Source organism: Syngnathus leptorhynchus, chromosome 19 (assembly GCF_054491065.1).
Source record: "Syngnathus leptorhynchus isolate UIUO chromosome 19, UIUO_Slep, whole genome shotgun sequence".
NCBI classification, from domain to species: domain Eukaryota; kingdom Metazoa; phylum Chordata; class Actinopteri; order Syngnathiformes; family Syngnathidae; genus Syngnathus; species Syngnathus leptorhynchus.
Window position 1 is genome coordinate 1123337 of NC_141213.1, and position 26756 is coordinate 1150092.

General features: G+C 48.6%; 3 protein-coding genes across 9 annotated transcripts; all 3 read left to right on the forward strand.

Annotated features, from left to right (window-relative positions):
* Positions 1–116: 116 nt before the first annotated feature.
* On the forward strand, positions 117–13975 carry rps6ka3b (ribosomal protein S6 kinase A3b). Of its 4 annotated transcripts, none has more exons than XM_085939767.1 (22): positions 120–842; positions 2253–2312; positions 8776–8892; positions 9179–9260; positions 9324–9404; positions 9488–9567; positions 9634–9740; positions 9807–9844; positions 9919–10061; positions 10380–10450; positions 10586–10674; positions 10748–10812; positions 10887–10989; positions 11070–11179; positions 11295–11417; positions 11497–11586; positions 11663–11821; positions 11926–12087; positions 12156–12232; positions 12306–12423; positions 12503–12643; positions 12716–13975. In XM_085939767.1, the coding sequence occupies exons 1-22, from the start codon at positions 780–782 to the stop codon at positions 12836–12838; spliced, it is 2202 nt and encodes a 733-aa protein (XP_085795893.1). In that variant the 5' UTR covers positions 120–779; the 3' UTR covers positions 12839–13975. The 4 variants fall into 4 exon arrangements, with proteins under 4 accessions (XP_085795890.1, XP_085795893.1, XP_085795892.1 ...); XM_085939766.1 differs by having other exon boundaries at positions 125–842; positions 11292–11417; XM_085939764.1 differs by having other exon boundaries at positions 117–842; positions 9488–9740; positions 11292–11417.
* Positions 13976–15383: 1408 nt separating this feature from the next.
* eif1axb (eukaryotic translation initiation factor 1A X-linked b) lies at positions 15384–18577 on the forward strand. 2 transcript variants are annotated; one of them, XM_085939585.1, is made up of 7 exons: positions 15384–15548; positions 16981–17064; positions 17214–17317; positions 17435–17485; positions 17566–17647; positions 17913–18004; positions 18087–18577. In XM_085939585.1, exons 1-7 carry the CDS (start codon positions 15533–15535, stop codon positions 18090–18092), a joined length of 435 nt encoding a protein of 144 aa, XP_085795711.1. In that variant the 5' UTR covers positions 15384–15532; the 3' UTR covers positions 18093–18577. The 2 variants fall into 2 exon arrangements, with proteins under 2 accessions (XP_085795711.1, XP_085795712.1); XM_085939586.1 differs by lacking the exon at positions 15384–15548 and adding an exon at positions 16176–16324.
* A 1083-nt stretch (positions 18578–19660) lies between these two features.
* map7d2b (MAP7 domain containing 2b) lies at positions 19661–26488 on the forward strand. 3 transcript variants are annotated; one of them, XM_085939146.1, is made up of 17 exons: positions 19661–19820; positions 20056–20129; positions 20217–20290; positions 20661–20744; positions 20981–21141; positions 22237–22369; positions 23912–24004; positions 24088–24182; positions 24275–24348; positions 24420–24616; positions 24712–24850; positions 24923–25103; positions 25215–25319; positions 25403–25466; positions 25589–25736; positions 25826–26088; positions 26163–26488. In XM_085939146.1, exons 5-16 carry the CDS (start codon positions 21061–21063, stop codon positions 26067–26069), a joined length of 1554 nt encoding a protein of 517 aa, XP_085795272.1. In that variant the 5' UTR covers positions 19661–19820; positions 20056–20129; positions 20217–20290; positions 20661–20744; positions 20981–21060; the 3' UTR covers positions 26070–26088; positions 26163–26488. The 3 variants fall into 3 exon arrangements, with proteins under 3 accessions (XP_085795272.1, XP_085795270.1, XP_085795271.1); XM_085939144.1 differs by lacking the exon at positions 20217–20290 and having other exon boundaries at positions 20056–20192; XM_085939145.1 differs by lacking the exon at positions 19661–19820 and having other exon boundaries at positions 19904–20129.
* The last annotated feature ends 268 nt before the right edge of the window (positions 26489–26756 follow it).

Consider the following 26756-nt stretch of genomic DNA (forward strand, 5'->3'; position numbering starts at 1 on the left):
ACAACCCATCACATGACACGAATTCGCTCTCAAACCAAAACACAAAAAACACGCAAGCAGTTTAAAAAGACGTAACGTAGTAAAAGTTGCATTAATTCATAACAGAAATACTTTGGAAAAAAAAGTTGCATCAAAACTACTCTGACAACTCCAATTCATCCACCAAAGTTACTTAAACGAAGTAAATGTTGTGCGTTACGATTCACTTTATGCTAAGATCCCTTTTTGAGTGAGGACAAGTACGAGACTATGTAGTATTTATCGATTCTTGGACGATTGGGTGGTCCGACTGACTCAATTTCCGCCATGGTGACGAAGCAGGACAGGTAAGCCGACACCGGCCGCCATATTGGGAAGTACAGGAAGTGAACGCGAGAGAGCGAGCGAAGAGGGGCGAGAGAACAGACGGAGAGGGGGCGGCAGATAGACTCCAGGAGTGATAGACTACTGCTACATGTGGCTTTGGCATCTCGGAAGGGGGAAAAGGGTGTCCTCTTTGCCGTTTCTCATGTTCGTCCGCCAGGAGGGAGGGGTGGACTCTGCGCCACTACACAACCGCGGATAGGTCGCGTCTCCCCGGCTCAAGAGCTCCGTGGCGCGTCGGCGCGAACCGGCCAAGTGACGCGGAACTAGCTTCACATTCTGCCAAGAGGCCGAAGAAAGAAGGCAAGAGAAATTAAAAGTGAGGGCGGATAGAACCCGAGGTCTCGACTCCCGGGCCAGGCAAGAGCACGTGAAAGCGGCTGAGAGAGGACAAGTCAAGGCAGAGGAAGGACAAGATGCCGCTGGCTCAGCTGGCGGATCCCTGGCAGAAGATGCCGCTGGGGGGCACGACGGGGGAGGTTAGTCACAATACGCGCTCGCCTTTAAATCCGATTCCAGCAGCACACGGAAATTGCTGGTGACAATACTCACTCCAAAGTACAGTGACACTTGAGTACTTATGATTATTACAACAAGACTGGCAAAAGTAGAAGTACTCAAGTCTTCTACTTGAGTAGCAGTTAGAAAAGTAAAGACTGAAATGTACTCGTGTACATAAGTTCAAATAAAATTTGACTGTAAAATATCAGGGTTGGCAAAAGTGCAAACCTGTCTGTACTTATGTAGAAGTAAACAGAAGTATAGATTCAACTGCCATACTTAGTAAAAAGTTGTTGTTGTTTTTAACAGGAGACTGAATGGTTCAACTCCATAAAAGCAACTGAAATTGAATTACTGAATCCATTGCAAAACAAATAGAATTTGAAGTATCACAAGATTCTGGGTATGGTAATTTGCTGACATAACTTGTTTGTGAGCTGCTAAATGTCCAAAAGTGACATTAGAAAGTAACATTTGTGATGCAATAGTTGACTACACTGTTACCTCTTTTGATGTCTTTCTATCACTCTGAAATTTGATAACCTTTTCTAAAGTGATCCAAAATGCACATATTTTTCTTCAAGCGCAACAAAACATTTAAAGTGAAAAGTCTCTTATAAAAATTATTGCGTTGCTTGAAGAAGAATTGGATTGTAGTAATGGAGAGTAGTTTGAGCAGGCGCTGTCATTTATTTTCTTTTTTTTTTTTCCCCCCCTGACTAATGACATGAATTGGGCCTAATGGAAGTCCAACGTCAAGCCCGTCTTGTGCTTTGGATTCTATTCTTGGCCTTTGTGGTGTTATGCAAAAGAATGAATACACGTTTGGAGCAAAGTGTGGGATTGCTTTGCGACTGAGTCAGTGGCGTGCGCGTGTTCCAGTTCTTCAAGTTCTTCAAAATCTCAGCAACGAGCAGGAGGCGTCTTTGCCGCGTGATTCAGGAAGGAGCTTGCGTAAGCGCGTCAACTTCCTGCGTGTGCAGCGCCCTGCGCGTCGTGCCCACTTCCTGCGTTGTCATAGCCGAGCCGCCCCGATGAACTTTGACCTGGCATTATTTGAAAGCGTTAATATTTGCAGCCTTTATGGCGGTGCACGTCGAGCGTTAAACGTGGCCTCGCTCCCGTCAGATTGGCGTCATTCCTGGAATTTTGCGACGTGTCTCAGCACGTCGCCGATGTTTCCACCCTCGCCGCGGCCGCCATTGTGCGTCGGCGCCTCCTCCGGGTTCTCCCGCTTCCTCGAGTACCAGACTTTGCTACAATTATTTGGAGAATTTCCCGGGTCAAAATTGACTTGAAACATGAACAGTCAGGCTTAAGAAAGACTCCGTTTAGGCAGACACAGGAAGCACCTGCCATGTTGACCTTTCACCTCTGTGCACTTCCAGGATGCTCATAACGACCTGGACGACTCTGTGGGCGAGGACGACGGCGTGGTGCTGCGCAATGTGAGTTTTCCCATCATTTCACCATCAAATGTAGCAGATGTCCGCAGATGTCTTCAGCCGGAATCTGATTCGACACCAAATTCAAACACAAAATACAAAGCAAATACAAGCACAGTACACGTGCGCAACGGCGTTGACATCACGCTCCCCCAATGCTGTTGCCGGCAGCTGCAGCCATCCCATCGATTTTTAAATGCAGAGGAGATGGCTTATGGATCGTTTGTCTGAGAAGAGTTGAGTAGTCATTACGTAGCTCTCCAGAGTGCTTCGCTTACACTCACACATACACAGACAGGCTTCTCCACTTAAGGCACAAGCTTATGTGAACATCAGTGTGTGTGTGGCGTCTGGTTAAATTGTGATAATGAGGTTACTCCGTGACACCCTACCTTACAAAGAACACGTATGGACAGTGCATTCTTTTAGTGTTCTGTGTGTGTGAGAGTAGGTATGAAGATAAGTTTAAATTTTTAGTATAAATGTTTTAAATTGGCGCTTGGAAATACGCACACACACACACACGCACACATTGATGCCCCCGCTGTGGGCAGAAAAATGGCTTCCAGGCCACATTAGGAGCATCGCTGCTCTCTTGGGGCGGCCCATTCACATCTGCTGCCATCTGCTGCATTTCAGGTGTGTGTGTGTGTGTCTGTCAGAGTATGAGGTCACTCATATTCAGAAGACAAAAGAGAGAAAATGTTCTAGAGAGGATCACTTGTTCCCCACTAGCAGGCCACCATCACTTTAACACACTTGCGGACTCTCATCCTGTCTCCCAAGACAGACGATCAAAGGGAGCATTCATTATTCAAGAGTGGGAGTGAGGGAGGGAGCGAGGCCTCTTGCACCAAAACTAAAAATATGAACGTCTTTCTTTATTATTAGTCCACTCCTTTGTCACGTTTTCACATCATGTCACAACTTCCTGTGTGTGTGTGTTAGCGCTCACTAGCAGACAGTGTCTAATCTTGTGTGGCCATCTGGACCGACTTTGTGTGCTCTTTGTGTTTTGAAACACACAGACACACACACACTACTTGCTGTACGTACATCTCACGTCAGGATTGCTTGTGACGTGGTGGTGTGCTGAGAGCAGTGCATTGTGGGTGTTGCCATTGTGAGAGGTCACAGGGTGCTGATGTAATGTGTCCAACTCGCCTTCCTGAGCTGCTCATTCTCTCTCTCTCTCGCTGAGCCTCTTTTCAGGAAGCGACCAATCACCGCTCTAGCACACCATATTTTTGTGTGGACCTTTCTAATCTCCATCACCAGCACTTTCTGTCAGACGCGCACATGCCTGGCTGGCTGTCTTGAAAGTCTTTATGGCAAGCCATCTGAGAATTCATCTTCAGGGCAAATTAGGGTCATCCTTTTTTTTGTTGCACATATCTTGTTCTCCTGCGTTCTTCTGAATATGACCTGTTATGGTAAATTGAGATGAAAGTAGAGAAAGAGTTGGCGGGCCGGGCTTGCGCTGACCTGAGCAGGAATTTGACACGCAGCCTCCAAAGTCTGTTTTCATTTCCTCCCTTCATCGTTCATCCTCCTCCTCCCCCCTCCTCGCTGGCACATGTGGAATTTCAAGCGCCGTCACGCTTCCTAATCCTTTCCCTTCCGAGATTGACGGGCCGTTCAAAGACCTGTGGGACGTGTCAGTGTTTTCTTTGCCACGCTTATCGTGACAAACCCAAACATGACTGACGAGAGGCTGCGCCTGTGTGTGCGCACGTGTGTGTGTGTGTGTGATGAGCGGATCAGCGCACAGATGTTTGCCTTCCTGCGCAGATGTTGTTGCCAGGGAAACAATGACAGGACGTGATGAGGAGCTGGCGGGCCGGCCTTCCTGTGCGTGCACGCGTGTTCGGTCGGGCTTCTTTCTTCTCACTCTTAACTTTGACGCGAATGAAGCGCCATGAAGACGCTGTTGCTGCACGCCAGAAGACGGCCGCCTCAGGTACAAAGCGCGGGAGTTGACTTTTGTCTGATTCTACGTGTGAGTAGACCGACTCGTTCAAAGTCGTGCGCGTCGAGTGCACGTCTAACCTGTTCCGGAGTCTTTCAACGCTGCCGGCGAGCCTCGGAGAATGACAGCTACGTGTGTTTCGGTGCCGGGAAAGATTGGCTGCGGTTTTGTCATCAGATGCCAGACAACAAAGCAAAACAATGGCAGGTGACACTCTCGCTTCATTGAGAGCGTTTGCTTGTTGCTTACTCCGGCTCATTGTCTTCGAAAGAGACAATTACGGCTGCTCGAGCTTCAGAAGTGTAAACTCTCACTGGTCCTTCTGGAAATATCACTTTGCATGCTACGTTATCTATTCATGGCCCACGATTGACTGGTGACCAGTCGAGGGTCGGCCACAGCGCTCCACGGCGCTGGAAAAAATGGACGCAGGGGTAGTTTTCCAATTGCCGGCTTTTGTGAACGTAATGAAGAGGGTTGGAGGCGCTCCGCTGGCAAGCGATCAACTGCTTTGATTGCACTAATGAGAGCAAAAGGCTGTGTGTTTGTGTTTGTGTGTGTGTGTTATGGACTGGTTGCCGTGGTAACATGGAGCACGCGTGGACGTGCACCTCTGACCCCCTGTCCCGCTCACATTTGGAAGGCTGCGTTGTTTTCCAGCACTCTTTTGCCACTGTGAGGAAAATGTACCATGACAAGACTGGTTGAGTCATTTTGCGACACTCAACATGATTAGTCACAATACAATCGACTTTTTGTTATTGGAGCAGAGGCAGCGCAAAGCGGGCACCGCATTTTTCGATGACATTTAATGTGCCAGCGGGCCGCCATGTTTATTATCCTTTTATTCAGCGAAGCCTCAACCACCAAATATCATGACTCATTGTAGATTTGTAACAAGCAAGAGAATTTGTCACTCAATATTGTTTTGTTTTTTTCCTGTCTTGTGTGCCTGTTGTCTACTCAAAACAGTCACACCGTTTATTTTTCTGTATTGCGGAGTGTCACATAGCAGAGACGGAGTGTAAATGATAAATATAGAACGATCCATCGGCCAAACACATTGACGGAAGTGTCTCGGCGATTGAGCGCTTTCTTGCTAGCTCCTGAATAAATGATGATATCCTGACTCTGCGCCTCCTAATCGATTTTTCATCCTTTGGTTGTCTCTTTCTTCCCCGCTCGCTCGCTCACCCCGTCGTCATCACGTTGTCGTCGCTCCAAAAGCCCCGTGCGCTCATTTCGTCTTGTGGTGTGCTGTGAAAGTTCCTGTAGGTGGCGCTGCAGGCACAAAGGTGGTGCCAACTCACTTTCAATTCTCATGTACATGCTTTTTTTTTTTTTTTTTAAAGTCAAGGCAGAATGTCCATCTTCCAAGAGTTTAGCAAAGTAAGACTATGATATTGTAGCACCTAGTATTAAATGACAAATTTCATGCCATTTTAGTCTCATGCGTTTAAGTGCATGTGTGTCTGTTATTGGATCCATCGCAAACGGAAAAGCACTCGCAACCTCTAACCTGACAAATCCCAAACGTGTGTGTGCGTGCGTGCGTGCGTGCGTGTGTGCACGGTGGCCTGTTAATTTGATTGCGTAAGAGGATTAGAGGTTGCAGATTGTGTGGAATGGAATCCCACCGCCGCTCGATCTGTGACGCTATGCGCTACACTAACACTTGATTTCAATTGATGAAATATGGAAATAGTTTTTCACTGTGTGTTGTTGCGTGTGCGTGTACAATCTGTGACACTGCTTTTGATTGCGCGTCCTAGCGTGGAGGGCGACAACAGGTGCAGGTAACCTAAGAAATGTCATCGGGCTGTCACTGCCGCTTGGCTGGCGTTGTGCACATTGTGTGCGACCAGTGGAATTGGGAAGGTGGTCCAGCGTTCTGACTGCGTGACAAGCTGTGTTTTATCCACTTACCCAAACAACTCATCATGACTCATTTTGGGTTTGGCCGGCGACGAGTCCGGGCCGTACGCTGCTTCTTCGTCCAAGTCGTCTGAGATAGGCTCCGATATATTTTTTATTGGCTAATTAGGGAAACAAAAATGTTCTGACTGCTACATAACACATTGCCAAACTATTTAGATGGGCTAAGAAAACTAGCATCGATGTACTTCAAACGCTTCAAGAAATAGACGTTTGAACACAAACGGTGTGGCAGCACATCGATACAGACAGTGCAACAATACTGACAGGCGTATAGCTGCTTTAGAACATTGTTACCCGATTAGAGCCAATTCCATTCAGGCTCTGGACTTCCAAACCTTCAACTGCCTGGAAAATAACTTTTCATGATCCAATGTGTCACATTCAATTCTGCTAGCTGCTGTTGTGTTGGACTAAAGAGGGAGGGGCTGTGACTTTCTTGTACTCGTGCTGCTCAGTCATTGGGCAATGTGTTGGGGGAAATCTCCAGGACACCTGATGGAAACTCTTGACGGAAGGTTATGACTGTGAGTCACAAGGGGAGGAGAGTGTGGGGAATCCCACTCCCCCCCCCCCCCCTCCCAACATCTCCTCTGACCGTGGGTATCCCCTCACACTCCTCGCCCTCAACCACTGTCACAGCGCGGCCGTGAACGAGTGGCACTCAGCCGGTGACTTGTTGCAATGACGCACCGCGCGGCCCACGCCAAGCCGGCGCGCGTGTGCGCTCTCGCCGGGCTCCTGCGGGCGCTGAGGGGCCGGCTGAAAGCGCTCCGGCATTTCCCGCCGCCCCCCAGGAGGGAGGACGGCTGCCATCAGGGGATGTTGGGCTGTTTGGGATCGCCAACACGCAGCTGGACTGTGAGTCGCTTAGCGCGCGTGTCCCGTTTTGCACGGAACGATTATTTGAATCATCGATTCATCTATCGGTTATTGTCCTTTGTGAAATACCACCTGCTCACATTCGCTCGAGTCTTGAAACAATGATAGAAGACGTGGAAGGTGACTTCCTTTGTGCTGTCCCACAATTGAATTTGTGTGTGTGCATTGGGCGCAGGCGCAGGCGCGGGCTTTGCACTTTTAATCCCGTGATTAAGAGGTGCGACATGAGCATCCTGTCGCTCCGGCTCTGATGCGCCATCTGTGTTCTGACTCACGCATACGTGCACATTTGAAATGTCAACATTCCTCTGAGTTCCAAAGCGTGCACAATATATTTCCATCGGTCACATTTCTTCGCATTTATTTTGGATATTGTCTTTCAATTGGAGCAGGCACGAACCAAAACAAACACTTGCATACACCAAATTGGCGACTTGAAAAATATTGAGAGTACCGTATTTTCCGGACTGTAAGGTGCACCGGACTATAAGGCGCACCTTCAATGAATGGCCCATTTTAAAACTTTGTCATTATATAAGGCGCACCATTAATGCATCATGTCAGATTTTTAATCCAAATCAAATCATTCTCCATTTTATCTTTTTTATTTCAACTTCAGACGCAACAAATTACTTTATAATCACAAAATAATGATCCATAGTCGTTTTTGATTCATGATTCATAGTCTTCAGCGGGCCACTTATGAGTGATTTCATGACACAATGCTTCGGGCCAGTTGAAATTTAAGAATTTGGTCCATATATAAGGCACACCGGACTATAAAGTGCACTGTTGGCTTTTGAGAAAATATTAGGATTTTAGGTGCGCCTTATATATACGTATAAAATACGTCAAAGTCAAACAATCCCTGAGAGTCGAACGTAGTGTTTAAAGGCAGTGTTCTGCTGGTTCCACTTCCCCAAAGGGGTGAAAATTGTGCCATAATGAGAATAGCAAGAGGTGACAAGTATTCAACGAAAGACACAAGTGTCGAGAAATAAGGCGGAAAGGCGGGAGGGAAGATAACGTCTGTGAGAGAGCGACCGAGAGAGAGAGAGAGAGAGAGAGAGAAACAAGACCACAAAGTGTCAAGAATGATGAGAAGCTGGTGCCGCTCAGTACCGTTCAGTCCCATCGCTGTGCAGGAGCATGTTGTCGCCGCGCAGGCTGGGCCACACCCTGGACTACAGGACCAGGCGGGCACCGGGACCCGGCAGGTCGGCCACCTGGGAAGTCCAGGTACGCGGCGGCGGGGAGGGAGGAAGAGGATTTGCTTGTGCCATTCCTTTGACAAAGACTTTGGAGGCTGAATGCACACTCACACTCTACACCATCATTAGTCACTCTGCCACACAAAGCAGGTACCGGGGCGTCTCCATGACAACCGTGCGTGCGTACGCCTATGACAAACGCTCGGGAAGGCTGCTCGACCTGTCGTCGAATGCCAGCTCCCGCAATTCCTGCGCCTACTTTTGAATGCTTACTTGGTGGACCTTTCCCCACTGAAATGAATGCAAATGGCATTCATTGGTTCCATTCCCGCCGGAAATAATCATTTCATGTGATGCTTGAGGAGGCCTCGCCAACACACAAGTTGGCCAGTCAAGTTGATGAAAATATTGTTGTGACTTTCAGCTTGTCCCACCACAAAGTCATTCCACTCCACTATGTGTGTTGCAGGATGATGTGTCCATCAAGGAGATCAACATCACTCACCATGTGAAGGAAGGATGCGAGAAGGCCGACCCTCGCCAGTTCGAGCTACGCAAAGTCTTGGGACAAGGCTCCTTTGGCAAGGTGCCTGTGTGTGTATCTGTGTGTGTGTGTGTGTGTGTGTGTGTGTGTGTGTGTGTGTGTGTGTGTGTGTGTGTGTGTGTGTGTGTGTGTGTGTGTGCGTGTGTGTGCTGCCCTCGTTTGAGGGGCCGATGCCATGGCAGGCTGAGGGCCCTTCACACTCCTGTCGAGTGTCATCATGTTTAGGAATGAGCAATTATTCCCACTGCCTACATTGTTTTTCTGTTTTAATCCAACTCCGACGGAAACAAAAGCCAGCGCACACGATACTGACGTCTGTTGTGTTTAGGTGTTCTTGGTGAGGAAGGTCACAGGTCCAGACGCTGGCCAACTGTATGCCATGAAAGTCCTCAAGAAAGCAACACTGAAAGGTACAAAACAATTGATTTCATATGTATGGTGAAACATCAGCTTTTTTGTGTGCATGTTTTCAGTGCGCGACCGCGTTAGGACAAAGATGGAGAGAGACATCCTGGTGGAAGTCAACCATCCCTTCATCGTCAAACTGCACTACGGTGAGTCAGCACTGCCGCGACTCGACTCGACTCGACGGCAACTTCCGACCGTCTTCTGTCAATTGCTTCCTTTCCTCCCTCAGCCTTCCAGACGGAGGGGAAGCTCTACCTGATCCTGGACTTCCTGAGAGGGGGCGACCTCTTCACGAGGCTTTCCAAAGAGGTGATGCAAGCAACCACAATGCATCTTCGTTCTGATCCGATTCACCTCAACGTGCGTGTGTTGCAGGTGATGTTCACAGAGGAGGATGTCAAATTCTACCTGGCAGAACTGGCGCTGGCTCTCGATCACCTTCACGGCCTGGGCATCATTTACAGGGACCTGAAGCCCGAGAAGTACGCACTCAGTCATGCTGAAAAGGGTTTGGGTCTTCAGCGTCAACGTTTTTTTTGTTGTTTCAGCATCCTGCTGGATGAGGACGGACACATCAAGCTGACAGGTGCGCCCTTTGACATCAACGTCACGCGCTGGTGGGCGTCACCCGAATGAGCAACCTCAAATGTCTGTGTACAGACTTTGGCTTGAGCAAGGAATCCATCGACCACCAGAACAAGGCGTACTCGTTCTGCGGGACGGTGGAGTACATGGCCCCGGAAGTGGTCAACCGGCGGGGACACACGCACAGCGCCGACTGGTGGTCGTACGGAGTGCTGATGGTGAGTGGTTGGCGCCTCATATTTTCATTTAAGCAGCGCAAGCGCCATCTGCTGGCCCTTATCAAAATAGCAGATATTTGTTGGGGGGGACCACCTGCCCTTGCCATATTTACATTTGTAAGATTTTTTTTTAAAAACTTAATCAGTTGTCTGGAGCAATAAATAAAATAAAAGAATAATAAATAATAAAATTTAAAAAACAAAGAGAAGGGGAAAACAAAAGCAAATCTTGTTTTGAATGTCTCTGTTTTTCCATCAACCAAGTCAAAAAAAATCATTTACATTTATGTACTTTCTGAATGATTGTTTTCCCTCCAGTTTGAAATGCTGACAGGAACGCTGCCATTTCAAGGCAAAGACCGCAAAGAGACCATGACCATGATCCTCAAGTGAGTCCATAAAGCCATCAGAAGGACAGGAAACGTCAACTTTGCGCCACACAAAGACCGAGCGGAATGCCCATCAGGTTTCCCGCGTGGGCCGATCATTGCTTTGATTCATCGGCGTTTGACTTGCGTCCGCAGGGCCAAGCTGGGAATGCCGCAGTTTTTGAGTTCGGAAGCGCAGAGTCTTCTCAGGAACCTTTTTAAGCGCAACCCTTCCAACCGACTGGGTGAGCAACGATTGCGTTTCCCCATTCCTCTTCTGTTGTTGTCAGGGCTAACGGTTGCCTTCCAACTTTGAAGGAGCCGGTCCAGACGGCGTGGAGGAGATCAAGAGGCATCAGTTCTTCAGCACCATCGACTGGAACGTACGTTTGCGCCTTGACGTTTCCCTTCCGTCTCAGCCGCCGTGACTCACTCGGCTCTCTCGCTCCTCTGGCAGAAACTCTTTCGCAGGGAGATCCCGCCTCCCTTCAAGCCGGCGGCCGGACGCCCCGACGACACCTTCTACTTTGACCCGGAGTTCACCGCTAAAACCCCCCGCGGTCAGCCCCCGTCCACTCACAATGATGCATGACGTCAGGCCGGACAAACTCATGAGCGCCTTTGCGTTTACGTGTGTCAGACTCTCCAGGAGTGCCGCCCAGCGCCAACGCCCATCAGCTCTTCCGAGGATTCAGTTTTGTGGCAATAACCGAAGAGGAAACGCAACCTTTGCCAAACACCATCGTTCAGGTGCGGACCCGCACACAGACACGCAAACGCACACGTAGGCTGCTGATATATTTAGAACAACAAAAAAGTAGAGTGAGGAGAGTCAGGAAAAGTCTGACGTTGAACCCCGCAGCAGCTGCACAGAAGCACGTCTCAGTTTTGCGACACCTACGACGTGAAGGAGGACATCGGGGTGGGCTCCTACTCCATCTGCAAGCGCTGTGTCCACAAGGGCACGGGCATGGACTACGCCGTCAAGGTGGGAGCACCTGCCCCCCCCCCCGCGGGGTTTGCCGCCCACACCTGGTCACCCGGCTCAAGGTGTGCTCCCGTTGCAGATCATCAACAAAGCCAAGCGGGACCCTACAGAAGAGGTGGAAATCCTGCTGAGATACGGCCAGCACCCCAACATCATCACGCTGAAAGACGTGAGTCCAAACTGGCAATGTCACGCTTGGCGTTTTCCCAATTGGCACTCATTGGGCTCCACCCGCTGTCTCGTAGGTGTACGACGACGGGCGCTCCGTCTTCCTGGTGACCGAGCTGATGAAGGGCGGAGAGCTGCTGGATAAAATCCTACGCCAGAAGTTTTTCTCCGAGCGGGAGGCCAGCGCCGTTCTCTTCACCATCACCAAGACGCTCGAGTACCTTCACGTGCAGGGGGTGCGTCCACATACCCGGCCACCATCTTGACGCCTGTGTACTACCCCCCCCCCCACCCTCTTTATCTTAATTGCAATGTGCATGATTACACGCGTGGCATCAAGGTGGTGCACCGAGACCTGAAGCCCAGCAACATCCTCTACGTGGACGAGAGCGGCAACGCCGAATCCATCAGGATCTGCGACTTTGGTTTCGCCAAGCAGCTGAGGGCAGAGAACGGCCTGCTCATGACGCCGTGCTACACCGCCAATTTTGTCGCTCCAGAGGTGGCTCACCTTGAGCTTATCTAACACGTCCCAGGTCCGAACCCATCTGACGTGGGTGTCGCTTCTAGGTTCTGAAGAAGCAGGGTTACGACGCAGCCTGTGACATCTGGAGTCTGGGAGTGCTCCTCTACACCATGCTGACAGGGTAGGCCTCGGACAAAGCGGGCTCCTTCCTTGTCCCCGGTGCAACGTTTGATGACTCGTCATCTTTTTTGCAGCTTCACTCCGTTCGCCAATGGCCCCGAGGACACGCCAGAGGAGATTTTAGCCCGAATTGGCAGCGGGAAGTTCTCACTCACTGGAGGATACTGGAACTCTGTGTCTTCTGAGGCCAAGGTACACTGTATCTCCTAAAACACACGCGGGGCTGAAGAAAATGATGATGAGTGTCACGATTGCGTTTGTGGCCCCTCAGGATCTGGTGTCAAAGATGTTGCACGTGGACCCCCACCAGCGGCTGACAGCCGGTCAGGTGCTGCGCCATCCGTGGGTGACGCACCGGGACCAGCTGCCCAAATACACGCTCAACAGGCAGGACGCGCCTCACCTGGTCAAGGTGACTTCTTCACACTCGAGAAATTGAAAGATTTGCGTGAAGAGCGCCACTAATCGCGGCCTTGCGTTCCAGGGAGCAATGGCCGCCACGTACTCGGCCCTGAACAGGAATGTCCCGCCGGTTCTGGAGCCGGTGGGCTGCTCCACTCTGGCCCAGCGGCGGGGTGTGAAGAAACTCACTTCCACCGCTCTGTGACGTCCACCCCTCAAACCTCGCTCATCTCCCGTCAACTTTGAACCTCTAGCTGACCTCGGACAGACTACTGACGTAATCCGGGAAGCGCCGACGCCGCCCACAAAAAAAGAGCACACAGAGGCCGCCGCCCTCCCGCGCACCCAACAGACTCTTCCGATTGGACGGCCGGCCGGCGGCGGGCGTTCTTCCGGGATCCACTTGTGGACTTTTGCTTCAGACAATCAGAAGAGCAAGAAAGCGCGCCTGTACATAAAGCTCAGTGTGAGAAACACCATATTCACGCAGAAGCGGGATGCTTTGTTTGAAACTTCCCCGTCGTCACGGTGACGGCAAACGTAACCTCTTGTGATTGGTAGAACCCCCAAAGCAGAATATAAACAAACGTCTTCTGTCAGTCTTGACGAACCCCACCAACGTACGCTCCTCTTTGGAAAGAAGCCCGATGATTTATGCAAGTAACCAGACTAAAAAAGTCGGCATCGTCCCGCCCGCCGCACTTCCGTTTGAAACAAAAACAAGCGTACTTCCTCAGCTCAGGTTTTCGCTCGTTGGGTTGGACGACCGACAGCGTGCAAAGCTGTTTGAGCTTTATTTCACGTCCTCCGTATCCAGCTTGGGGTCCACGTACCGTATGTTGGAACTGTTTAGAATTTCCTCTTGACATATTAACCTCATAATCGTTATTGAGTATATGAGTACATGGACTTCATTTGGATAGCATGGATACGGAATAAGTGCTCAGATGACTTTCCATACATTCCGCAATGTTCAAATCGGTCTTTTGTTTTCGTCCATTCTACATCCATCCCAATGCTTCCATAGCACCAGGAGCTGCTGCTTCATTTGCAAGACTCAAGGAAATGTTAGCTACGTTAGCATGTAGCATGTTTAAAAAAAAAAAAAAAAATGCCCTTATCTTTTGGAGACCACTTAAGCGGGACTGGGTCTGACGGGGATTCTGTGCTTTGGGAACAAGGAATGTCTTTTTTAATTGTGTTTTATTTTCATATTCTCCTGCTCCTCCGGGCCTGTCAGATTTGTTCAGCCTGGGTGCTGCATCACCTCTTGTTTTATTTTGTTTTATACCTGCAGGGAGACTTTCTATGGAAAAATAAAACAAGGATAATAAGCCAATGACCTTGTTGAGTTCTCATTCATCTTATTTGGATGGGAAATGCAGTGCTGAAAATATTTTAACATTATTTAATATTAAAAGATTTCAGACTGAGACTATCTACTTTAACTTTTAGCAATAAACCTGCGATTAGTTCTCAACACTAGAGGGCAGCACAAAAAAATTGTTGAATGTATTCGTTGCACAGTATAGCTGTGTATGGTTCTCAAATTAAATTTGTATTTATTGTATTCTAAATCCACCCACGCAGCCATCCATCCATCCATCCATCCATCCATCCATCCATCCATCCATCCATCCATCCAGCCGTGGGCGTCCTGGAGCCTATCCCAACCGGCTGTAACAACTGTACTCACTGTAAATAATAACAAACGTATATGTATATACTATTACAATACCGATCAATTGATTACAATTAAATACATTTATTTTGACAATTTAGTTGCTGTGTTTATTTGTGTATTAATTGCTTGATAATGTCGCCTTGTTGACTTTTGTTCAAATTGTCGCCATTTTGGCTGGAAACATGTCGGGGGATGTATTTTTCACTTTACATATTGGTTGGGGTAATGTTATGCTATTGTACATGTTAGCAGACTTTGACTTTCATGTATTTGGCCCCATCTTGGCTGTTTGTGCTGCTGGGCCTAGACGTCTCCAAGAGATGAGCTTCTTGCAGGTAGCTAGGTGTTGATGCACTAATTTGAGTTTCAATAGTTTGCTGCTGGGCCTAGACATCTCTGGGAGATGAGCTTTGATAGTCTGCAGGTAGCTAGCTAGGTGTTGATGCACTAATTTGAGTTTCAATAGTTTGCTGCTGGGCCTAGACATCTCCGCAAATTGAGCTGCAAAAGAGCCTGCATCTACTGGCTCCTGGCCGTGGCCCCCTGAGCCATCAATGTGTAAATTGATGAAGACAAACCTTCTCCACCAATCATTAGCTTTAGCAGAGTGTTTTCGCGTCACATGACCCCATAGGTGTGACCTTTTCCCCGCCAAGTTTGAAGTTAGTTTGGGACAGACGACTAAGAGGACAGGCCAGCGCAGGAGCTCTGATCAGCTGAGTCAGAGTGCGTTGAATACTGTTCCGAGATGGTTAAAGGTAGGTAATGTTAGTATTTCATCAGTATAATAATTATCATACAATAAGTTTATTATAATACACTGAGGTTATTTGTAAAACATGATGTAATGTTTATGTATTGTGCCACAGATATCATCGTTTATGCTGATGTTCATAATCCCCGTAAGTACATGATTTATGAGTTTGTTATTTACATTAATATATTATTCTTATTTTCAACAGTTTATAATACGGTTTTTTTTCATTCACCTACAGCCCCATTCAGCGATGATTTTCGTGGGGTCACGTGCTAGCATTAAGCCCCGCCCAGACCGGCAGGAAGTTGTCACGGACATAGAGGTGGAGCCGGAAGTAGTCACGGACACAGAATTCCATGGGCATGCGCACTAGAACTGTGAACCTCATCGGCAATCGTGTGAGCAACTAGCTTGACGCTTTCCACTACTTTCCACTTGAGATCTGAACGTGAGGGAATATGCCCAAAAATAAAGGTGAGGCGGCTTTTGTCTCGGAGCGCGCCGCGGCTACGACTGACACAAGTCAGACACGGAAAACGTGACGAGTCGGCGCTATTGCTAGTTAGCTCCGGAGATTACAGTATGTGTTGTTGACGCCGTGTCTCTTGTTAGCTAATGTTCCATTTTGTGAAGAAAAGCCAATGGTCGGTTTGCCGACAAGTTACATTGTTAACGACGGACTAGTAATAGTGCCGTTTACCTTGGCGAGCTACTTTTGAGTTTCACCACACCCGCTTTGGCCTCCATATCTCATTATCTTCCTTTTTGTTTGTTTTACTGAAGTCGAAACTCGATGAGATTTTTACGGAAGAGGATTAGGGCCAGTGAAGAAAAAAACGAGGGGTGACAGGATTCTGACTTTTTTTCTCAGAATTCCGACTTTAAAGTCAGAATTCCGACTTTAAAGTCAAAAATTGGGAATTCTGACTTTATTCTCAGAGTTCTGACTTTAAAGTCAGATTCAGAGCTGATTCAGAAACAGCACAGACGCTTGCAGGCATCTCTCAACGACGTTTTAAAATACTTGAGCCGCCGGAGCCAAACGCATCAGAGCCGACTGGAGCCAATCGCATCAGATTCACGTGCTAGCATTGAGCCCCGCGCGGACCGGCAGGAAGTTGTCACGGACATAGAGGTGGAGCCGGAAGTATTCACGGACACAGAATTCCATGGGCATGCGCACTAGAACTGTGAACCTCATCGGCAATCGTGCGAGGTCTGAACGTGAGAGAATATGCCCAAAAATAAAGGTGAGGCGGCTTTTGTCTCGGAGCGCGCCGCGGCTACGACGGAAAAACGTGACGAGTCGGCGCTAATGCTAGTTAGCTCCGCAGATTACAGTATTTGTTGTTGTTGACGCCGTGTCTCTTGTTGGGTTTTGACGAGCTGATGTTCCATTTTGTGAAGAAAAACCAATGGTCGGTTTGCCGACAAGCTACATTGTTAACGACGGACTAGTTAAATAGTGCCGACTTTAAAGTCAGATTTCTGAGAATAAAGTCAGAATTCTGACTTTAAACTCAGAATTCTGACTTTAAAGTCAGAATTCTGAGAATAAGTCAGAATCCTGTCACCCCTCGTTTTTTTTCTTCACTGGCCCTAATCCTCTTCCGTACATATCTCATTAGCTTCCTGTTTGTTTGTTTTACTGAAGTCGTAACTTGATGAGGTTTTAACTCTTGCTGTGCTTGTGAACCAGAAAAGGAGACGTGTAGTTGATGTATTTTTACTCCACGGTTCTGAACTCTAAACGCCAGCCAACATACGTTTGTGTGTGCACGTGTTTTAATTCACGGTGGACCTGTTGAGTTTCAACATCTTTTCAATGGAGGTTTTCGTGAAGCGACATGTTTAAACACCACTTCGTCCAACGAACCCGTGTTGTGCCGAATGTGCTTCCTTCCAGGTAAGGGAGGAAAGAATCGGCGGCGTGGAAAGAATGAAAACGAGTCTGAGAAGAGAGAGTTGGTGTTCAAAGAAGATGGACAGGGTAAGTTCATCATATCACATAAGTCATGAAGTGGTGAGAGCTGGCTTCAAAATATTGGCACTCTTTCTCTGGCAGCCATGCTTCAGAATGTTTCATTAAATGTATTTAATTTTTCAATCTGCATCTCCCTCCATTCGCGTCCCTTACAGAATATGCTCAGGTGATAAAAATGTTGGGGAACGGCCGTTTGGAGGCCATGTGCTTTGATGGCACCAAGCGGCTCTGCCACATCAGAGGAAAGCTCCGGAAAAAGGTGACCACACACACACACACCACCCCTGCCGTAAACGCTGAGTCGGCATCCTCGCGTAACTACCCCCTCACTCATGGATCGTTGAGTTGAGCATGTGGTCATGTGACGTGCGCCCAGGTGTGGATCAACACGTCGGACATCATCCTGGTGGGCCTGAGAGATTACCAGGTGCCGGCCATCGCATCGCAAGCTTGCCGTTTTGTTGTCGTTGGAGCCTCCCGGCTTGACGACCGTTTATCTGGTTGCAGGACAACAAGGCCGACGTCATCCTCAAGTACAACGCCGACGAGGCTCGCAGTCTGAAAGCGTATGGCGAGCTCCCAGAGCACGGTGAGATACGCACACGGACCAAAAGCTGCATGAATGGACCGATATGAGGGTTGACACAACTTCATGACGTCATTAACATTGTCTGAGTATCTTCGGACATTTGTGTGTACGGCAGAGATACATATGCACATGACAAAATAGATGATTGGTTCAATTGAATAATTTGATACTGTGAGGGCATCAGATCAACAGGTCAAATCTTTAAGGTAATTCAGTTGCCTGTTGTTTCTTGGTTTTTTTTGCTCAATTGTTTCTTATCTTTTAGCCAAAATCAACGAAACAGACACGTTTGGTCCCGGAGACGATGACGAGATCCAGTTTGACGACATTGGCGATGACGATGAAGACATTGATGACGCAAGTGGTTTTTTTTGTCTATCTTCTTTTGGCCTCATGATGATGTCACATCAGCTCAACTTTGCTTTTTCTTCTCTTGCAGATCTAAAGACTTACACACACACACATACACACTCGTTTATCCAACAGGGATATTTTTGAGCCCACACAGTGCTTATTAAAATTAAAAAAAAATTCATTTTATAGAATCCCTTATAAAAATGGTCAAGTGTGTTTGTCTTTCATCGGTCAACATGTTTGTTGAATGTGAAATTGATGAAAGAAAACAAAACATTTTTGTTCCCACTGAGAACCAGCTCAACGTGTTTCTTTTCCCCCCCCCCCCTGCATTTTTTGGGAGGAGTGTGTGACTGGAAAATCATGAAGTCCTTTTAAAAAGTGTATTTATAATCATTTCACGTTTGGTGGAATTTAAGAGTTTCAGAATCTTTGGATTCGCCAATAAACACATAAACCATTTTTTTTTGTCTTCCCCACGTGACGTCTTCATTCACTTCATGTTTGCTGTGACTTCCATCTGAGAATGGTCCTGCTCCAGAATATTACTTGCTTAATAAACTTACTCTGACTTTACATGCTATGACTACTTTAAGTTGTATAGTGTATAAAAGTTGCACCTAAATGTTTTAAAACAAACTGTTATTAAAGGTTAAATCAAACTCTATTGACGCTAAATACAACTGAATTAGTTGTTTCCATGTGAAAAGAAAATTTAAAAGCTTCCAATGCTGGCGTATACATAGATAGGAAAAAAAAGGAAATCATTTCAAGGCTGCTCATTTAATGTCTTCACAAGAAAGTGTTTTTTTTTGTGTGTGTGAGTGTACAGTGTTCCTTTTGTTTTGCATCACTGCTGCTCGTTCTGCTCAGTTCTTACACCTCGCCACATGTGCCGGGACAACCTCACTCAATCTCACTTTATCTGTGTAAAAAGATTTATGGACTTTTTTTTTTTCTCCTTTGCACCATTTGACAATAGGGACTTTGCTCCCTTCTGGCCCAGAGGGGGTGCTGCACCTCAGTTTTAGAGGCAGTAGCCTCCAGGGAACGCGTGATGCTGTAACTAATAAATAATATGTCCAATGTGTGACAGATGGGTGTCTAATAAACAATCTTAACTCTAATTGCATGAGATTTTTTTTAATTTACTAAAAAGACGTTCTAACGAGTTTTTCGATAGTTGTATAAAATTGCCACAAAGATTGATAGATAATGAAGTCTACTCCACAAAACTATATCTTATTTTAAAAATAGGTTATTATAATTCAAATTTGTCAAAGACTAAGTTAGTGCTGTAACATAACCGCTACAATACAATGAAAGGCTCGAAAGATTATTGAGATGAACATAAATTGATTACTGTTAATTTATTAGTTGCATTCATAGAAAGGAACAATGATGTATAATTGTCACGCTTGCTATTTAAGTAGGACACGATTACCAAAGAGAAATTCAAGTAAGATTACGTAGTTTATTCCAATCATTTTTTCACACTAAATTAAAAAAATGAAACAAACTTGACATCGTGCGAATAAACTGCTTGGAGGTCAAGTCACGTTTGAGTGACGTCATTGCGTACCCTCCGCCAACGCCAGTCGTGACGTCACGGCGCCGCCAGGGGTTCGCCTGCTGCCTGGCACGTGTGGTAAATGAGAACACGTGAGGAAAAAAACGTGTCGAATTCAAAACATATCCGTTTGACATTGTTGTTGTCGTCGTGATGATTATTATCAAATGTTGACGTTATTTAGTTGCCAGGTGTTTCTTCTCGTTTTGATGGCTTAACGAGTGACGTTCTCATGAATATTCAAATGAGGTATGGTGACGCGCTAACCTTAAGCTAATAATAGACCACATTGTGACGAAGTGAAACTGTGACTAAAGTGTTCCACTCGTTGTTGTTGTTTTTCTTAAACGTTTGAGTATCTATTGTGTCGTTAGTATCTAATCCTCAGCTAAATTTGAACCTGCTGGTGATAAGCGAAGGGAAACAGACCGGAAGTCCTCCCTCCCTTCCTCATCATCCATTCTCTCCTCTTTCCTTTTCATAGCATCCCTCGCTCATCCTCACTCTTCCAGGCTGATTCATACGAGTGCTTCCAAAGTGTTCTTGGACTAGAATCTGGTTTGGCCCGACTCATCCTCATCATGACTCAAGTGGTTCCGACTCGTCCGATTGCTCTGACAGGTGAATTATTTTTCTTCATTTCAGGTCATTAAAATGCACAAGATGGAATTAGGGAAAGCCTTTGGAGCAGCTCGAGGACTCACTCTTTGGCCTCACTAGTAAGACAATTAGTACATTGACCATTTGTTGGGCATCAGTGGGTTGTAAGAAATGCTCAAATAGCTCTCAAGAATGTCTTCCATATTCATGCTGTCCATCTCGAATACTCTCTTTGGCCTCACTAGCAAGGACAACTACATGCTACTAGTGCTAGTAGGCCAAAAGTTGTCTTACAAGTGTGCAGAAAGTGGTTGGAAAAAATGTCTTGATTGACAAATGATGTTAATTAATTGGATGTCGACGAACGCGTGTGTGGCAGGTTCACGTGTGAACTCCGTCACGTTCTCGTCTCTCGGCTTATGTTCCATATTTACATCGTTGCCTTCCCTTCCAGCACAATGAATCATGTTATGAAAAAAAAAATTACAGCTCTGGACCCGCCTCCTAAGACCCCACCGACCAATAGGAAGGCATCTCCTTGTCGGTCACCCTCCAGTCAGAGGAGCCCCACAGGTCAGCTTTTGACCATTTGCTGCCTAGGCCATTGTTTGTCTGCATGTCACCTGACCTTGCATAAAGCAACCGACAAAATCTTTGTATGTGCTCTGCTATTGATTGCCAATTGGTCCAATGAGGAAAATATTTGTCTGCAACTGATGTACAGCAATACTGTCTTCACTGGATTGCAAATATGATGGAAGGATACGTTGCAACATGTGGAAAAGTGCAGCTCCTTTGCGTGTGCGCAGAGCTGTCGGAGGCACTGCGAGATAAAGATCGTCGTGCTCAGCAGCAGCTGGAGCGCAGCGGCCAGCAGCGAGAGCACAAGATGGCGGCCCAGAGGCGAAAGGAACAACAGCGCCGCCTGGCGGCCGAGGATAAACGACAGCGACAGCAGAAGGCTGAGAAGGTCAGAGGTCACTTTGAATTTTCTTTTTGGGGACATCATTAACTGAAGGGTTAAAGTTGAAAATCACATGCTGATGAGAGGGGAGGGGGGGGGTGTTGCTCTTTATGATTTAAATGGCGTCAAGTGTGTTTTGCGCACACAACAGCCGGTGTTGTGCGACGGGTTAACGAGCCCTGAGGCTGTCTGGTCTTCAGGGAGCGTCTCCATTAATTCAGCGCCTCTGTTGGCGAGCTTGCATCCCTGCCAGGACCCTCCCTCCTGCTCCCCCACTCGTCAATGACAAGCGATGACCTCATCATCACCGTATCGCGAGGTGTTTACGGGAACGTGACGCCTGTTTCATATTTGTGAGTGAGTGGCGCATATGTTCCACCAATTTTTTTCAGAGTGAGTCCAGTACTCTTGGACTGGCGCCCCCTCTAGTCCTCTAGTCCATTTCATCTATAAAATCTCATCTAACACAATGAGGTAAAAAATTGCTGATTGTGAGACCTTTCCTTCTTTCTGACGCAGATAAAGCTTTGCCAATGTATGAAACTGGTGCAGTATAGCGCTAACTCCTGCTGAGGAGAATTTTCATGATGTCAGATTTTTTTCATTGCCTTACGTATCATTGCTGGTATCAGCAGTCTCGTCAAGTACCCAATATCTGAAAATAAGGCCAGTATCGATACTTCCCTGTTTCTAGTCTCCACAAGGGGACATTACAACATGCTAGGACGTTACTTTGTCTTCACATGGGGACGTTACATGTGTCGTTGTGTATCACATGAGTGTGGAAGGTAAGGCAATGGGAAAGGGAGGGGGAGAGTGAGGCAGGGGGGAGGGGAGAGAAATAGAGAGAGCAAGTGAGCGAGGTGTGCCGCCATGCTCTCTCTCTCTCTCTCTCTCTCTCTCTCTCGCTACTCTGGTGTCAAAGCGGCGAGCTTCACGCTAAAGCAAAGCAGTGGGAACACGGCGAAGGGGCGAGGCCACTGCTCGGATGCGGTTACCATGGCGCAGCTGTCACCCTGCGCATCGCCAGGCCTGCGTCGCCGTAGCGATGGCTCAGTAAGGGAGTGTCTCTTCTTCCCCGTGTCGGAACGCAACGAGCAGGAGAGGCTGGAGGCCCTGGTGCGACGAAGAGCCGGGTGCGGCGCTGAGCGCAGGGGAGGAGGCGACGCCCACGACCAGCTGGACAACAGGCCCAAGCGATGGACGTGGGGGGGGCCGCCGGATGGCGTGGAGGGTGAGTGTCACCCACGGGAGCCGGAGGTCACAGAGGAGACAAAGAAGGAGGAGGAAAGGGTGTGGAGGCTGCGCTGCAGGCGATGCTTTGTCTCCCCGCTCCTCCTCCTCCTCCTCCTCTGCTCCTCTAGTCATCTTTTAGCCTCGGAATTGTGCCACAGGTGTGTGCGTGCGTGCGTGTGGAAAAGGTCGCGTGTAACATTTAGCGCACCAGCGCCATGTAAATCTCGTCCTTCTCATCTGGTGTTACTTTCCCCAAAACAAACGAGGGGTCCCATTCGGACGTGTCCCAGGCTGGCCCCTCACGTGACGCTTTGGCAACATCGCGGTCAATAATTGATTCCCGGCCCGTCCCGGTGCCGACCCGCCCAGCGGCTCGGCTCACTGCGACACAAGCTCGGCCGCCATTACAGGACGGAGACCTGCGCGTGCACGTCGTCTTTTTCTGGGACATCATGGGTTACGTGACGACCTTTTGGTTTGTTGTCCTTAAGTCGGCTTCGTTTGATTTCTCATATGTGGCTTCTGTGGCCGGCCGCCATTTTGAAAATGGCTTGCGCATTTCTTGCCCCTTCTTTCGATTCATGCCTGAAGTTACACGATGGTGTCGTGCTTCGCACGTTTGCCTCCCAGATCTCATGTTTGGTGTTTGAATCCTTCCTGTTTGAAGCGAACACATCATCGAATGAAAGTTTGCTACCCTGTCACGCGTGTGTGCGAGCGTAACGCTTTTGCTTCCAACCTGTGGGCCAGGTAACACTAAGAGCCCTCCCGGCCACGCCATCGCCTCCGATGTGCTCCCCGCTGCTTCCGGCACCTGCCAAGCCCGTAACGGTACAATTTACGTGAGCGTGTGTGACCCCGCCCCGTCACTGCCAGCTTGATCCTCGCCAACTTTGCATGTGGCTGTAGCTCTTCTGCTCTTCTCTGTCTTTGTGTTCACATGTGTGGTACAGCTATGACATCACCTACCTGCCCAATGTATGTTTGGATGTTGTCATGAGGTTCCCCCTTCCCCCACCCTTAGACCAAGGGCTCTGTCTCTTCCTGTCCTGATGCTGTTTACTGACACACACACACACACACACACACACACACACACACACACACACACACGTTCAGTATTGACATTTAACCGTAACGCGATCGCGCCAACATGGCAGAATCAAATAGCATCAGTGTCCAGGTTGCTGTTAGAACAGTGATTTCCGAAATTCTTTTGCATACCACTTGAGGGAGCCCTTTGCAACAGCTGACCGTTTCATATTTGTGTACATTGCTTCGCCTCGTTTCAACTCAGTCTGCGAATGACTGACTTCGTCCTGAAATGTCACGTGATTGTCGATGATGTTTCCCGCTCCTTCAGCGACGTCCTAATCTAATTCACGATGAAGCAAATTCTTCATCACCGTGGCAGCCTGGTGACGTCAACACGGCTCATCTGTCATTTTGGGTGTCGGCTCTTTCCGAGCTCTCGGTCGAGTTCGCTGACTGACTTGCGGCCGACTCGCCGTCTGTGACGTTCTCGTGTTTTGTTTGTCAGCTTGTGAACTCCTGGCTCCACCCACCCCGTCAGACCAACCCATGAGCAAGCAGCTGTCCAACTCGTCCGCTGCCCTCCACTCGTTGGAGACAGGTGACCCACAAATTTGCAACTCATGACTGACTCATTCGACTCTTCTCCAATGATGTGATTTGTTCTCGTGTGTCACCGAGCAGCTTCTTCCAACAAGCACAGACCTCAAAGAAGTTCCTCCAACCGCAGGAGCATCGCCGCATTCCCCGAGGAGACGTCTCGAGCCAAAACGCCCACGGTCAGCACACACACACACACACACACACACAGTGGAAGTTTAGTCTTGCCTGATGATGCAGCACTTGTATCATTTGTAAATGTCACGTGCAGGGAGAAGTTCCTGCCGCACCTGTTCGGAGCTCATCCTTCAGAGCCAACGGTAAAGGTTCTGCTACGCCAAAAAGGTAAACACAATTTGAAACGATAGCACTGAATCATTATTGGATGATCAACACAGCCGCCGTTCTGGTTCTAGAATGAGAGCGAGCAGAAGTCGGGCTCAGTCGCCCTGCTCGCCGGGCCAGTACCCGCCCTCCCCTCTCCGGCAGAGGGCCACCACTCCCGTCGGCGATGACCGGGCTCACCACGGCACCCTGGACAGGAAGTCAGCCAAATGTGCTGAAAACTCTGACAAGAAGATGTCCAAATCTACCAGCAGGGAATTGTGTGCAGGTGAAGAGCGGAAAATGACTTCAAACAGAAAAAAAAGTAAAGAAAATATGTGATGTGGCGGCCAATTGTCGTATGTCCTCCCCCCACACTTACAGAGTCCCCAGGAACGCCCACGGGCCGCAGCGTCGGTGGCACCATGGATGCCGAGGAGGCGTCACGGCTTCTGGCCGAGCGGCGCCGCCTGGCTCGGATGCAAAAGGAGCAGGAGGAGCGGCAGCGGCAGGAGGACGAGCTGTCAGTCCGCATCCTGTTTGACATGTTCATTTCATATCGATGCATTTTGAAACGGCTAGCTCGTCCCCATAGGCTGCGAGCCGAGGAGGAGCACAGGAGGCAGCAAGAGGCCCGGGAGCTGCAGGAGAGAGCGGCGCAGCAGGCGGAGGTGGAGCGAGCCCGGCGCGAGGAGGAGAGGAAGAGCAGGGAGGAGGAAGAACGTCGGCAGAAGGAGCAGCGATGGAAGAACATGCAGGAGGAGTTGGACAAAGAGGTCCGCTTTTGTTTTCGCTCGCTTTGTGATTGTTTTGCCGGCCCTTGAATTTTGCATTTCTTCAGTGCATGAGCTTTTTTTTTTTTTTTTTTTTTAAATCATGGTCATCAGAGGGAGGAGGCCTTCCAACGAGCCCAAAGAGAAGCCGAGAGGAAGAGGAGGGAGCGCGAGCAGCTTCACATCCAGGAGGAGCGGGAGAGGCAGCTGAGGAAGAAGGTCAGGGGGGAAGACTCGTTTTGCGTGCATCAAGCTTTTTCTTCTTCTTCTTCTTGTCACTTCACCCATCTGCTCTGTTGTAGAGAATTGAAGAAATCATGAAAAGAACACGCAAGAGTGACGTGGAAGCTCCGCCTGACGCTGCAGGTACCTCCGCAGTGAACTTGTGATTTTTAAGGGAGGCTTGATCAAAGTCAGGTGGCACTAATACTCTACTCGCATAAGAATCGTTCGGAGTAGAAATTGAATTCCAACTGATGTGTTGACAGTGTACGACGCGAGCTCCGACATAGCGCCGCTCGTCCTAGGAGAGGACGCCCCGACTCCTGCCGAGGCACCCGTCATTCTGCTGGGACCGCTGGAGAGCAAGAGCTGCGTGGACGAGCTGTCGGACGGCGTCCAGTCCATGGACGTCAGGTGAGGGACAGCTCGCCGTTAGCGTGACAAATAGCTTCAATGCTCCAACATGAGCACTTATGTATCGCACTTGTCCGTCCGTCCGTCAGTCCAGTGTCCCGGGACGAGCCGGCCAGCGCTCAGGAGTTCTCACCGGTGGCGGACGGGCCGGACCGCTGCCCCCTGGGGGACACGATGGACGTGGAACCGCAGGCGGCCCCCTTCGCCAAGCTGCGGGCCGGCAGCGGTGTGGGCGACCTTAACGAGAATCTCCTGATCCAAGCGTATGGCAGCACCGCTGCCGAATCCTCGCCGCTCATCCACGGCGTCGGCCCCGGCCGGGTGGATGCGTGAGCAGCCGCACGAGGACTAGGTACGACGGCTGGAAGATTTTTTTAAGCTTTGTGAGTGTTCAGCGTTCACACAACATAGGGACTTTATTTTCAGTTTTACAGACGCCGTGGAACGTCCATCCTTTTAGGAGATTTGCATCCTCGGTATTTCAACCGACTGCAGCTGCAGCAGCGATCATCATTTTCCCTGCAGGAACAGCCACCGCTCATCCTTGTGCAACCTGACGGCCACCACAGAACATCCCAACGTGACCACGCATCAACTCCACACAGCTTGTTCACCAACTCCAAACCGGTTGATTTAGCGATTGAATGATGACACATCGCAATTTGACAATTTGTAAGAATTCTTAACGACGGGCGACGGGATGTTGCCATCAGTGCCGGGTGGTAGAAAACAAGGTGAAGGCCAGTCAGAATTTAGGGGATGGGATGGGGTGGGTGGGAAAGGCAGTAAGACAGTCTTAAATCCAGAGACAAGTTGTATACTAACATGTATTTCATTTCTTGTTATCTCTGTGATGTTTGATCTTTGAAAAGAACGCCATCTTTACTGGCGCCCACTTGAATCGCCTTCCAGCTGGCACATTTGTGTAAATAGCGTAGACAGGAAAGAAAACGTAGCCAGTGGAGATATTAGCGGATGCACTCGTTGCTTGCTTTCTCCATACCTTTGAGTTGGACGCTG